Source organism: Molossus molossus, unplaced genomic scaffold, assembly GCF_014108415.1.
Source record: "Molossus molossus isolate mMolMol1 unplaced genomic scaffold, mMolMol1.p scaffold_m16_p_20, whole genome shotgun sequence".
Taxonomy (NCBI): domain Eukaryota; kingdom Metazoa; phylum Chordata; class Mammalia; order Chiroptera; family Molossidae; genus Molossus; species Molossus molossus.
In genome coordinates this window covers 4,469,750-4,483,357 of record NW_023425356.1, presented here as the reverse complement: position 1 = coordinate 4,483,357, position 13,608 = coordinate 4,469,750, and the positions used below count along the sequence as shown (strand labels likewise).

General features: G+C 43.9%; 1 protein-coding gene across 2 annotated transcripts; it reads right to left on the bottom strand.

Annotated features, from left to right (window-relative positions):
- Window positions 1–1,085: 1,085 nt before the first annotated feature.
- On the bottom strand, window positions 1,086–13,369 carry RTCA (RNA 3'-terminal phosphate cyclase). Of its 2 annotated transcripts, none has more exons than XM_036273545.1 (11): window positions 13,134–13,369; window positions 12,940–13,040; window positions 10,612–10,755; window positions 9,896–10,019; window positions 8,677–8,735; window positions 7,355–7,496; window positions 6,489–6,613; window positions 5,514–5,572; window positions 4,615–4,709; window positions 2,725–2,829; window positions 1,086–1,478 (listed from the first exon to the last, which is right to left on the bottom strand). In XM_036273545.1, exons 1-11 carry the CDS (start codon window positions 13,176–13,178, stop codon window positions 1,377–1,379), a joined length of 1,101 nt encoding a protein of 366 aa, XP_036129438.1. In that variant the 5' UTR covers window positions 13,179–13,369; the 3' UTR covers window positions 1,086–1,376. The 2 variants fall into 2 exon arrangements, 1 of the variants encoding a protein (XP_036129438.1); XR_004960982.1 differs by having other exon boundaries at window positions 1,367–1,478; window positions 2,725–2,807.
- Between the last annotated feature and the right edge of the window lie 239 nt (window positions 13,370–13,608).

The following is a 13,608-nucleotide window of genomic DNA, read 5'->3' as shown; positions in this document are numbered from 1 at the left end:
CCGTCACCCTCATCTTCAAAGCAAATTGAACTCAACTGCCCAAGGCCACGGAAATCGCTGACCGGAATCACAGGGACTGTGGAGCAGGTTTTCTCGTTCTGCTGTTCCACAGGCTAGCTCAGCACTTCCTGAACAGATCCTGCACCGCCCTCTGGATTGACATCTTGGACTGTTTTAATCAACACAGGGTCAAGTCCCAGACAGAGCCAAGTTTTAATGAACTCTCACTATATCATAGCTCAGCAAACTGGTTCCGACTGCCCCCAGGCAGGAGTGGTCGAGGCGTGGAGCGCCGGGGTGAGCACACGGAGCACTGAAAGGCACGCTGTGCTCCGACGACACTCCGTGCACACGGGGGCCGAACAGCATAGCTGGGGCTGAAAGTCTGCAATTCTCCTTGTTTGGTTTTCATAACATATTCAACAGATTCAAAATCGATGTTTTACCAAGCACCCAATGAGAAAGAAGGTGCATAGAACTAGAATGAGAAAGTGCTCATGAAATCATTGACACGGCCCAGCTGGTGTGGCTCAGTGGTTGAGCATCGACCCTGCACCAAGAGGTCGCCAGTTCAATTCCCAGTCAGGGCACATGCCCAGGTTGTGGGCCTGATCCCCGGTGTGGGACATGTGGGAGGCGGCCAATCGATGTTCTCTCTCATCGATGTTTCTATCTCTCTCTCCCTCTCCCTTCCTCTCTCTCTAAAATCAATAAAGAAAAAAATAAAATAAATAAATCATTGACACAGCTAGAATGTGCAGGAAGTAAGCTGTCTCATCAGTATGTTACATGAGCCCTGGATGGTATGGTTCAGTGGTTGAGCGTTGGCCCACTCACATAAGGGTCACCGGTTCAATTCCTGGTCAAGGGCATGTACCTGGGTTGTAGGTTCAATCCCCGGCCCTGGTTGGGGTGTGTGCAAGAGGTAACTGATCACTGTTTCTCTTTCTCTGCCCATCCCCTTCCACTCTCTCTAAAAATCAATAAAAAAATATCCTCAGGTGAGGATTAAAAAAAACTTCACATGAGACTCCAGCAAAGTGATCAGAACTACACAGAAATTCCAGTCAACTCGAAATCCCGACTTAATTTATTACGTAAGGAAGAAAAGCACACTTACTTCAGGGAAAAAGAATATTTTATATCTATACTTTCATACTGAAATCAGCTGTCAGATCCACCAACTGATGTATCTCACTGTGCACACGTCAGGAGACCTTCGGGCAGACGGTTGGTGACACAGCCTCGGCAAGGTGAGAGCCCTCTGGACTCCGCCTCCGAGTTTAAGTCCTTCCAGAAGTTACTTCTTACTCCTTGTTTCGTAGTACTGAAGTGAATTAGTGCAACAGCTCTGAGGTACCCTAAAGGCAGACACCCTAAAGATTTGGATTTGTCATCCCAATCCCTTGGCACTCGATAATGTAAGTATCTTTAGAGGCATCTTCTTCATCTTCTGATTTCTTCACAGTGAATTTAGCCTGAAACCAGAAAAGTATACAGAACATAAGTAATAGGAGGAGAGATAAAGGGAGAGAGGAAGAGCCCATAACTCCAGCTTAAACAAGCGGGGAGTTAATATCAAACTCCTTTTAATTTTACAATCTTTAAAAACGCTTAAGGTCAGCACTTTCCTTCATGACATTTAGTTATAAATTTTATAAAATTATATTATAAAGACTACAGTAAAATGGAAATATGTTACATGTTACTGAAAAAGGCAAGAGATGAGGCTGTGTGCATTAACTGTAAAAAAATACAGAGAAATAATTTTAAGAGGAGAAAATACTTAAAATGTCAACAGTGACTCTGCTAGCAAGGAGAATTACAGGAAATTTTTCTCTCTATTTTCTAAATCTTCTATAAAGAAATGATATTGATTTCAGATGAAATATAGGTTAATCATTTATTTTTTTAAATGAACTGGGACAGCCTTTCATTTGGTACGGTTGGTTGTGGCTCAGCTGGTTGGAGCGTCAATCCATATACGGAAAGGTCATGGCTCCATTCCTCGTCAGGGCACATACCCAGGTTTCAGGTTCGATCTCCAGTTCGGCTGTGTATAGGAGGCAATTGATCGTTGTTTCTTTCTCTTACTGATGTCTCTCTCTCCCTTCCTCTCTCTAAAATCAGTAAACATATCCTCAGGTGAGGATTGAAGGGAAAATAAAGGAAAGGTGTAAATATGAGCTTACATAATTTTATATCCCTTTTCACTAAAACTTGTGATTCTAATCTTCTAAAGTTAAGAGAACTGGTACATGTTAAGATATCAGCAAATACTCTATTCTACTGATAAAATCACAAGAAAGTAAAGCACTTAAAGTGCTATACGTATATTTAAGTTGATAGCCAATGACAAATGCCTGTGATTTGATTTCCTGGTTCCCATGGAAACATCTTCACATCCTGGGCAGGGCAGCATCACACCTGGGCTTTGACTTACGATTTCCTGGGTTTGCCCAAAGCCAGCTCTGCCAGTAAGAAGCTGTGTGGTCTCAGCCATAATTTACCCCCACCCCCCACCTCACTCCACCCACATGTAAATGGGAATGACCATCCCGATTCAGATACACAGCTGAGCTAGCACGGTGTCTGCCACACAGGAAGTACTCAGTGAGCGATGCAAATGATGAAAACTACTGGGTTTCTGTTTATTAAAATTTAACCCCAAATTGGCTACAATAAAAACCAATTACTCTTTTTGGATGGAATACCCATACTCACCTTTGCTAGTTGTTCAGCAAAATGTATAGCCGTTTGTGTGTGGAGTGTAACTGGTCCTGTTTTTATTCTGGAAACTCCGCTGGCTAATGCCATGAAAATGATCAGCTATTAAAAAAAGAATCCAGAAGCAATATCTCACACATTCACTAATACTTGGAGTTAAAATTCTATTGCTTTCCATATAAAAATACCAGTAATCAAATTAGCTAAAAGAATTCCTATTCCTTCAGGTTTCCAGAAGTTCTAAGAAGAGGACAGAACACCTATGTCACCCAAAGTCTGATACAGATGTACTCAACCACAGTCCTCAGTATAGATTTTTTAAGATTGATGTTTAAGAATAAAATAGAGAGTTGAGCCCTGGCCAGTATGGCTCAGCGGTTAAAGCGTTGGTCCATGGACCAATGTGTTGATTCTAGTCAAGGGCTTGATTCTAGTCAAGGGCACGTACCTCACTTGTGGTTCGTCCCTGGCCCTGGTTGGGGTCGTGTGGGAGGCAGCCACTCAGTGTGTCCCATTCACGTCGATGTTTCTCTCTCTCTCTCTCTCTCTCTCTCTCTCTCCCTCCCTCCCACTCTATCTGAACAAAAATGGGAAAATGTCCTCGGGTGAGGATTAAAAAAAAAAAAAGAATAAAATAGAGAGTTGAAAGTCGACCTATTTAATCAGCCCAACAATCTGTAAAGGCTGGTATACATAACATGACAAGCTTCTTCCACTCTCTAAAATGAACCTTTTTTTTTTTTAATCCTCACCGGAGGACATTTTTCCATTTTTTGTTCAGATAGAGTGGGAGGGAGAGAGAGGAAGAGAGAGAGAAAGAAACATCAACGTGAAAGGGACATATCGAGTGGTTGCCACCCGCACGACCAACCAGGGCTGGGGACAAACTGCAACCGAAGTACGTGCCCTTAGCGGGAACAGAAGCCGGGTCTCTCTGACCGCAGGCCGACGCTCTAACCACTGAGCCAAACCGGCCAGGGCTAAAATGAACCTTTTAACAGGTAAATTAATACACTAATTCAGAATTATGGTGAGTGCAGAATAGACCTGGGCAGGAAGGAAGAGACTAGAAGTAAGGAAAACTGTCTTAAGAAACTGGTTAAGGAATCTTGAAGGGTTTCTAAATGTAGACTGCTGACTTGAGACCAATACTCTCAACAATAAAGATTTCAAAAAATTAAAATTAAAATAAAAAAATAGAGAGCAAGGTATGGTAGAAAGAAAAATCTATCAAGACCATAAAAAGATGCTATTTGGAAATATTCGCTAGCATTTCTCAATAGGTGTTAGCTTTGAAAGGTCTACGGCACTTCCCCGTGGAGATGCTGGCGGGCATGCACTATGAGGAGGAAGGTCTAGGTTACGTAACTGACAGATTTTGGAGTTGTCAGAGCAGAGGGAGTACTGACCCACAAGACAGGCCAGAACAGTGAGGGAGTGAATACAGACACTGAAAAGAGCTGTGGGCCTGAGCCTAGGGGCTCTCCAACATGTAGAAGCTGAGAAGATGAAGAAAACAATGAAAAACTCGCAGAGACTAGAATAGATGGCCGGTGAGGCAGAAAGATAATAGTACATCAGCAACTACATGAAATAAGTATTTCAGGAAGGAAAGGTGATCAGTTGGGCCAAATGCTGTAGCCAGGTCATGGAAGGTGAGGTCTGGAATCTGGGGAATATAAATTCCAGAATACTTTAATAACTAACTGAACCATGACACACCAATCAGTGTCTGAAAGTCAATGATTAAAATTTATATTTAACACACAATGGGAAAAGGAGAAACATCTGTGACAAAACCAAATTAATTTTAAAAATGTATATTCAATACAACTACAAATATTCAAATCTAACAGGCTCAAAGGTACCACCTGAAAGTGTCATTACCTGGTCTTGCAGATACTCATCCACGGCACCACCGTATCTAAGGTTTGCTAAGAGCATTTCAGCAGCTTCAATTCCAACCTTGTCTGCGTTTACACCTACAATAGGCACAGTGTAAAAAAAAAAAAATTTAATTAGGAGGCAAAAACTTGAATTAATATATCCCCATTAGCACTGATATAACATTTTTTAGGCCTTTCAACTCATCCAATGCAACTTTTAGGACAAGAGCTTTACATATATTTAATCTGAGCATTCAGCATATATAAATATTATAGCCAATCATGAGACAATCAAACAAATCCAAATAGTGGGAAATCTTATGAGAAAATAGCCTGGACTTTTCAAAATATCAATATCATGGAAAGAAAAAAATGATAAGGAGACTATTCTGTAGTAAAAAAAAAAAATTAAACAGACATGATGACCAAATGCTGTGTATGCTCAAAAAAAAAAAAAAAAATCCAACATTGTTCTAAAGAATATTTTGGAGGCTACTGGTTATATCTGAAGATGACATACATATTCTTTGGGGGTAAGAATGGCATTGTGACTATGCAGGTGTTGTCCTTTGGAAATACATACTGCAGTCTTCAGTCTTCCTGCAACTTACATGAAATGCTTCAGAAACACACACAACCTGTAGCTCAATGCTCATTATTGGTGGATCAGGGAGAACAGTAAATGGACCTTCATTGGCCATTCAACTTTCTATGGGTTTGAAATCTTTCAAAGGATAAAGTTGGGGGAAAGATCGAAAATTTAATTGATTCTAAAACAGAATCAGTCAACCATATCCTTTTTAACTTGTCACCCATCACTCTAACATTCTCATCCTGACAGAGAATTAGAGAATTCTACTCTAGCGCTGGACATAGTAGAACCCCTTCATTTGCCTATACCTCGTTTACCAAGTGATGACCCAGCCAACAAGCAGCCCGTGGATGTCTCAGCAATGACGCTATATAAGAAGAAAAACGTATTACTGCCAATGCCACAAATATTCTAACATTACATGCAAATGTGGCACAGGAGAATGATGACTGTTAAACACAAAGGGTTAGATCTGGCTAGCATGTTGCAAAAGTGAATTCTTCACACAAAGTGGCATGACTAGCATTTTCCATCTTCACCAAGGGTCAGCATCCCTCACCCTAGATTCTAATCCACCCGAAGGTAAGGCGTGGCCCTCCCGGAAGAATGTCCATCACTAAGTGACACCGTTTCACAGCCACTCTGCACTATAAAGTATTTTATGATATCTTAAATGAAAAGGTCTTCTACAAAGATGTTTTGTTTTGTTTTCTAGGTTTCAGATAGTATTACCATACATAAAGCATTACTTTAACCCCTTTAATAGAACCTCTGAAAAAGAGACTTTGAAATTTAAATATCCACAAAAGATAAACTTTTATACTTCAAAAACATCAATTAAAGCATTTTTATAACACTTAAACCACTAACTGCTAATTGGGTTAATATAGTGGGTACATTTCGTTTCTAAAAGATCTCTGCCATATCTATTATTTGCTTATAAACTGACTTCACACTGAGGTATAGAAAAACAACTGGAAATATTTCTCTCAGGATCAGCTTCAAAGGCTAACTTCTGATTAGCATCAACGGTGAAGATCACTATATAGACAAAGGGCTCTTACAGTGCAATAGAGACAAACCATCCTCAGAAAATAATTCGGAATAAAATAGTCATCTTAATTCATCGTACAGTTGCTTTAGGTGTAAATGCCCTTTAAAAGATATCTTCTTAAAACTATACATTTAAACAAGAACAACAAAACCTTACAGATCTTGCATTTAAATAAGATAATGATTTCAGGGCTCTCAACTAATGTCTAGGACAAAGTACAGAGTCGCACATGATCCCACTGCCATTGCCAAAGGCCTGGTCTTTCGGCTCCTGGACTGGCTGGATGTTCACGTACAAATCCCGAAACTCCTTTCTGATGCACCTCACCGCCGCCGCCGCTATCTCCTTCGCTACCTATTTTGGCAAAACAGAAAAATAGAGTAAAACATGTTGATTATTTTGCCAATTGTTTTCATGCCTTTAAGACAAAGGAAATAACTTTCACATGCATTCTATAAGAACTTGATTTTCACCCTGGCCGGTTTTGCTCAGTGGTTAGAGCATCGGCCTGCGGTCCAGACCCAGGTTCGGTTCCCGCTAAGGACGCGTACCTCAGTTGCGGTTTGTCTCTGGCCCTGTTTGGGTCGCGTGGGTAGCAACCAGTCGATGTGTCCCTTTCACGTCGATGTTTCTCTCTCTTTCTCTCTCCCCCTCCTACTCTATCTGAACAAAATACCGAAAATTGTCCTTGGGTGAGGATAAAAAAAAAAAAAGAACTTGATTTTCATGAGAACACATTTTAAGAAAAAAATATAATAAAAAGATGTATTAAGATATTAAATTCTTCCAATAATTCAAAATTTAGTTGATATAATACTTATCAAGATATATGCACATTTCTTAAAATTTTTTCTTTTCCTTTATTGATTTTTTAGAGACAGAGGAAGTGAAAGGGAGAGAGAGAGAGAAACATCGATGAGCGAGAACATCGATTGGCTGCCTCCTGCACGCCCCACCTGAGGATCAGGACCACAACCTGGGCATGTGTCCCGGCCAGGAATCAAACTGGCAACCTCTTGATGCAGGGTCGACGCTCAACCATTGAGCCACACCGGCTGGACTATGCACACTTCTAAGAACATCTAGACAACTTACTTTAAATGGCAAAACACCAGCAACAAAAGCTCTTCCATGTATCTTGGTCACAGAGCCACGTTCAGTGAGGATCACTGGGTTCAACCGTTTAACTGGTGACATTTGGACAATCACTTCACCGCCCCCTTTTGGGTAATAGCCCCTATTAAAAAACAGTATGACAAACACTCACATAAACTGATTGCATGACAAAAATAAAGCTCAATATTTACCATAAAATAACATATGAATGATATCCAGGGGGTGGGGGGGCATCTATAATACTTTCAACCACAAAGATAAATTTAATTGTTTTTTTCCAAATAGTCTTTTAGATCTGTGCTGCCCAATATGGTAGCCTCAATCACCAAGTGACTATTTAGTCAAATACAATTTGAAACTCAGCTCCCAGCCACTCTAGCCACATTTCAAGTGATCAACAGTCACATAAGCAAGTGACTACCATGCTGGACAGAGAGAGGGACAGATAGGGGATGATTCCCTCATCGCAGGAAGTGTTACTTGACAGGGTTGTTTCAGAATAAAACCTTGATGTAGGGCCCTGACTATGTTGTTCCTGCCATATTCCAGTGCCTAAAACAACGGCTGGCACGGGTAGGTGCTCAGTAAATACTGAGCATTGAAGTAGCTGAACACCAATAAAATTTAACTCCAACACTTAGTGTCACTGATTCTACGGAAGATGCCAAGGACACGCAGACGAGAACGCAGGGCTCCTATCTGCAAGGAGCTCCCCATCTGGGAGGGCGATGGCCCCACGGACACCCTAGCAGCACACGAGTCGGGGTGAAAGTGGGTATGAACTCATGGACAAGTCACACAGGAAATGGCAAGTTTCATTTGAAAAAATTTCAGATTTCCAGTTTTTAGAAGAGCAGGGAGGAAAAACTTGAACAAAGACATGAAAGTGTGAAGGCATAAGGATGTTTAAGGACTAGAACATGTGGGGTGTTGAAAGGAAGAAGGGGACAAGAAGGTAGACAGGTACATTGGAACGAGATGGCAAAGCTCTAAAGCGCCACAGCGAGAGGTCTGGCCTTTCTCAAGAAAATCATTCTGACTGCACTGCGGGACAGAACCCCTTTAACGAGCCTGCAGGCCTCATGCAGATGTCAGCACGCGGTGGGCATTCGGTCCGCACGGAGCACGTATCCCACCAGACAGGAGGTGCCTCCATGCAGAAGCCCCTTGCAAACCACAATGCAGTTATTCCTACGGGAAATAGAAGGCACGTGGGTCCCAGAAAGCTGGTTCTCTACAGTCAAACTTTTCCACTTTCACTGTACGTAGTGGGTCAAATGGCTAAGAAATAAGTAACTTACCTCATTTTAATGTCACAGTTAAGTTTGAAACCAAATTTTTCAACAATTGGCTTGAAAACCTGAAAAATGAGATTATTACCTTCACACCAATATTCACCAACTCAACAAGTATATTTGTGACACAGCAGTGCTCCGCGCTAGGAATGAGGTACTACACATAGCGATGAGAAAATGTGTGGGCTAGTTCCAGTTTTCAAATAAAATAAGTGACATGGAGCTGAAATTAAAAGTTTAACATTTAGGCCCTGGCTGGTTTGGCTCAGCGGTTAGAGCGTCGGCCTGCGGTCCGGAGAGACCCGGGTTTGGTTCCCGCTAAGGGCATGTACCTCGGTTGCAGTTTGTCCCCAGACCTGGTTGGGTCATGCAGGAGGCAGCCACACAATGTGTCCCTTTCATGTCGATGTTTCTCTCTCTCTCTCCCTCGCACTCTATCTAAAAAAATTAAAAATTAAAAAAATTAAAAAAAAAATAAATTTAACATTTAGTTAATCAAGGCTGTGCAAGTCTGTCTAATGAAAATAAAAATCGCAACTCAGGATATTTGATCCCAATGGTCATTTTACCCCAAAGGTCACTATTTCCCAACCCTTCTCAACATAACACATTGTAAGAAATTAGGGGTTTTAGTGAACAGAATTCTATTATACCTTCTCATTTTTTTTTATAACGGACATTAAGGTTATTTCCACATCTTGGCTATTATGAATAGTACTACAATGAACACAGGAAGGCTACTATCTCTTTGAGATCTTAATTCATCAATTCTTTTGGATAAATACCCAGAAGTTAGATTACTAGATCATATGGTAATTTTATTTCTAATTCTTTGAGGAAACTCCATACTGCTTTTCCACAATGACCGCACCATATTGGATTCCCACCATCAGTGCACGTGGGTTCCAGTTTCTCACATCCTCACCAATACTTGTCAAATATAGTATTTAATTCTTGTCTTGAGTTTTTTTCTTCCAAATCATAAGTCTTGTATTTGTAAAAGAACTGATTTGTATACTAGGTAACATAATTCATATAATAATTATTACACTTGAGTTTTTAAAGGATTCACTATGAACACATCTAAGATACAACACTAATTCCAGTGTCCACATAATCCCACCATGAACAAATACACCAGTACGTACACAAAACCACTGAGGGTATATTTAAATAGAGAATACACCAGTCATCTTGGTTTGTCAACAACATCAAAAGCCCTCACCATGGCCGTGTAATCGATCTGCGGTGCCATCTCAGCATTGGTCCCGCCTCTCAGACGGAGTTCTGATGGGGAAGCAGCGAAGAGGACACAGGGCAGGGACACCTGCAGCAAGAGGCACACGCTCCTGAGGGGAAGGCAGAACAGGCTTAGCGGCACTTCCTTTCTGAAGTCCCAAGAAAGTGATATTGACACATCGCCGGCGGAAGCATGGACACCTGGGAAGGCAGGTACATGCCCTCAAATTTAAAGTTAAAATACCACTCCAGTAACTGAACGGTGAAATCCTTAATCTTAAAAAAATGTATTTCAAAGCAAGAGAAGCCGGCCTTACATTTGTTATATATCAATTTTTCCAATGGGAAAAAGGAAAACCGAGATCATGCCCAGACTAAAAGCAGTAGAATATGGTTCATAATTAGCTGTAAGTCAAGAACGAAATACACTACAATGCGTAGACTAGGGTGACTACAGAGCATGAAAACGGTCATTTTCAGATATTTGATTTCTCATCATAAAAGGTAGAGAAACAAATATGCTACACTATACACAGGAAAAAGTCTAGATACAATAATAGCTACAATTAATAAACAATTAAGTATCCCCAAAGTCTCTAACCCTAAAAGGTAAGTGTTTTATCTCCGTTTTTAAAGTGCAGAAACTAAAGCTCCGAGTGTAACTGCAAAGCCCGTGCTGAAGCGGAAGGAAGTGCCACATACCCTGCTGTCTTGGTATCTGCTGTGTGGGTTCCGCCTCTGATCTTCTCTGGGGTAAACAGTATCTCTGTGGAGCCGATTTCTGCCCCCTCCAGTTGCCCATCACACAGATCTCGAATCATTTCCAATCCAGATAAGTGCTGAGGCCTTTAGGTCATAATACTGCATCACAACGTGGGCGATCAGACTGCCTATATCCCCACATTCATGACTCAGTTATAAAAGTGTAGAGGCAGGAAAGCGTCAAGGTCTAACCACAGGTACTGCTGTGAAATCTTCAGTATCAGTGCTGCCTTGGGGGTTTTATCACCTAGACTACCTGCTAGTAGGCATGGTTTTAAGGGACCCTTCTAGACCTTTTACTATAAACACATGCACTGATATATTGTAAATCAGAAGTGTGCCAAAGAGGAAAAGTAATGAAACTACTTTCCCTTTCTTGAAAAATCTGTGGTACCTGTTAGGAGCTGAATTGTGTTCCCCCAAGATTCATACTTTGACGTCCTAACCCCCAGCACCTCAGAATGTGACTATATTTGGAGACAGGCCTTAAAAGAGGTGATTAAGTTAAAAGAGGCAGTTAAGGCGGTAATTCACTCTGTGCTGTCCTTATCAAAAGGAGATCAGTACATCAGCACATACGCACCAGGGATGCACATGCACAGAAGGGCGACCATGAGAAGAGCAGCAAGAGGATGGCCATCTCCAAGCCAGGGAGAGGCCTGAAACAGAATCCTCCCCTATGGGGTTTCCTCAGAGGAATTCCAGCCTCCAGAACTCTGAGAAAATAAATTTCTGTTGCTGAGGTCACCAAGTCTGTGATATGTTGTTATGGCAGCCTCAGCAAAGTAATCAACTACCTAACACAGCCTTAATGAACTGGATTTCCCTGCTGGTGAAATGGGTTGCAGCAAACAACCGTGGCAAACAACCATGTGAATGTTCACATATATCACTCGTTACCTTTTAATCATTTCAAAATGGATTGTGGGTAAAAGGCTAAGAGACAGCTGATCTACTACAATGGACTACATACAACATACATAAAAAGAAATTGGTTTGGCTTCAACCTGAGTCCTCTTCTAACAGGTGCATGTCTGATGCATACCTGGTACCTGAACCTTATCTGATGGCATGCCTAGCTTCCCAGACAGAAGGAACAAGGTCAGGTGTCATCCGTTTTTCCCTCTCCACAGCCATCGTTCTGGTCCTAGTCACAGCTTCCCGGAAAGCTGGACTGACATATCTCTGGGTCCTTTCCTGTTCTATGATTCGAAAATGTGCGGCAGTAGAGAATGTGCTGTTTTAAAAGTGGGGTTTCGCCCTGGTCGGTTAGGCTCAGCGATTAGAGCATCGACCTGTGGTCTGCAGAGACCCAGGTTCGGTTCCTGCTAAAGGCACGAACCTCGGCTGCGGTTTGTCCCCGGCCCTGGCTGGTTCGTGTGGGTGGCAACCACTCGATGTGTCCCTTTCACGTCGATGTTTCTCTTTCTCTCTCTCTCTCTCCCACTCTATCTGAACGAAAAATGGAAAAAATGTCCTCGGGTGAGGATTAAAAAAAAAGAGGTGCAGTTTCCTCTGGCTCCATAGGCCCATCTGCCTTGATCTATCATGCCTGCTGCTCCCAGCTCTCCAGGTACTTGGAATGCCCAATAAGGTGGGGAAACATTTTAAAAGATAGCTCTTTAGGAAATGAGACAGCTCTAGCCAGAGAAAACATGGGCCTATTTTCTTTTTTCCTTTCTTTTTTTTTTTTTATTGAATTTATTGGGGTGACATTGGTTCACAAAATCATACAAGTTTCAAGTGCACAACTCAACAAAACATCATCTACACACTGCACCGTGCCCATCACCCCAAGCGAAATCTCTTTCTGTCCCCATTTCTCCCTCCCCCTGACAGCTGTCAGAGGGAGGGGCGTTGGGGGGTCTATTTTCTAAGTTTGCCCCTGGAGGATTTCAAGGCAACTCAGCCCAGGACACGGTTAACAGCCCTGGATGAATCACAGCACCCTAGGGACCCTGCTGCCCGCATCTTCTCAGTATCACTGAGGGGGGACTCCTGAGTCCCCAGCCCGGATCCATCCCCAAGACCCTCGGCCACTCAGCCTGCCCCTCCCCCCCGGCCTGTCTCCCAGCCCCAGAGCCTGCCCCTTATTGGTTGTCTCCCTAGTCCCCAGGTCCCCAGCCCCACCTCGGCCTGCGGCCTGACCCGCCTTGCCCCCGCCATCGCCCAGCCCCACGCCTCCACCCCAGACCCCAGAGCCCGCTCCCCAAGGCCTGTCCCGGTAACCCGCCAGGCCCCGCAGTCCGCCCCCAGCGCCCCGGTTACCGCAGGCCCGGCGTGCTGCGGCCGGCTCGGATCTTCTGCACCCGCAAGGGAAGGCCCAGGAGACAGCTCAGGGCGGTGGACACCCTCAGGATCTGGCCGCCCTGCGCAGGGTGCGGGGCGAAGAAGAAGGAACGTGAGACGACAAAGCACGCCCCAAACCTCACCCCTCGGCCGGCCTCCGGCTCGGCACTCACCCCTTCCAGGAGCGCGCCGTCCACCTCCACCCGCGGCCCCGCCATGGAGGGCGCCCTGGGGCCCGGCCCGCAGACGCACAGCCTCCGCCCGAGTGCGGCGAAGAGGACACGCCGGCTCCCGCCCCGCAGCTCCGAAAACTGGTCCTCGCTCGGGGCCGCGGGGGCGGGGCGAAGAGCGAAGGGGTTGCGGCCGTGGAAGAACCTGATCCCGCGGAAACCACCCGAGACACGCAGCGCCCGGAACCCGGTCAGACCGCCCAGCAGTCAGTGCGCCTGCGCGCCGCGTGGTGCTCCCAGGGGCGGTGCCGACAAAATTCCAGCAAATCGGGGGCTCCGACGGCGTCGGAGTGGTGGCCCCGCGGTGTCCCGGGGCGACTCAGGAAACGTTCCTTGAACACCGGCGCCCTCAACACAGACAGCAATACCTACAGATTGCAGAAGCCTTTGTTTCATCTGTAACTGGCTCCTCCAGATG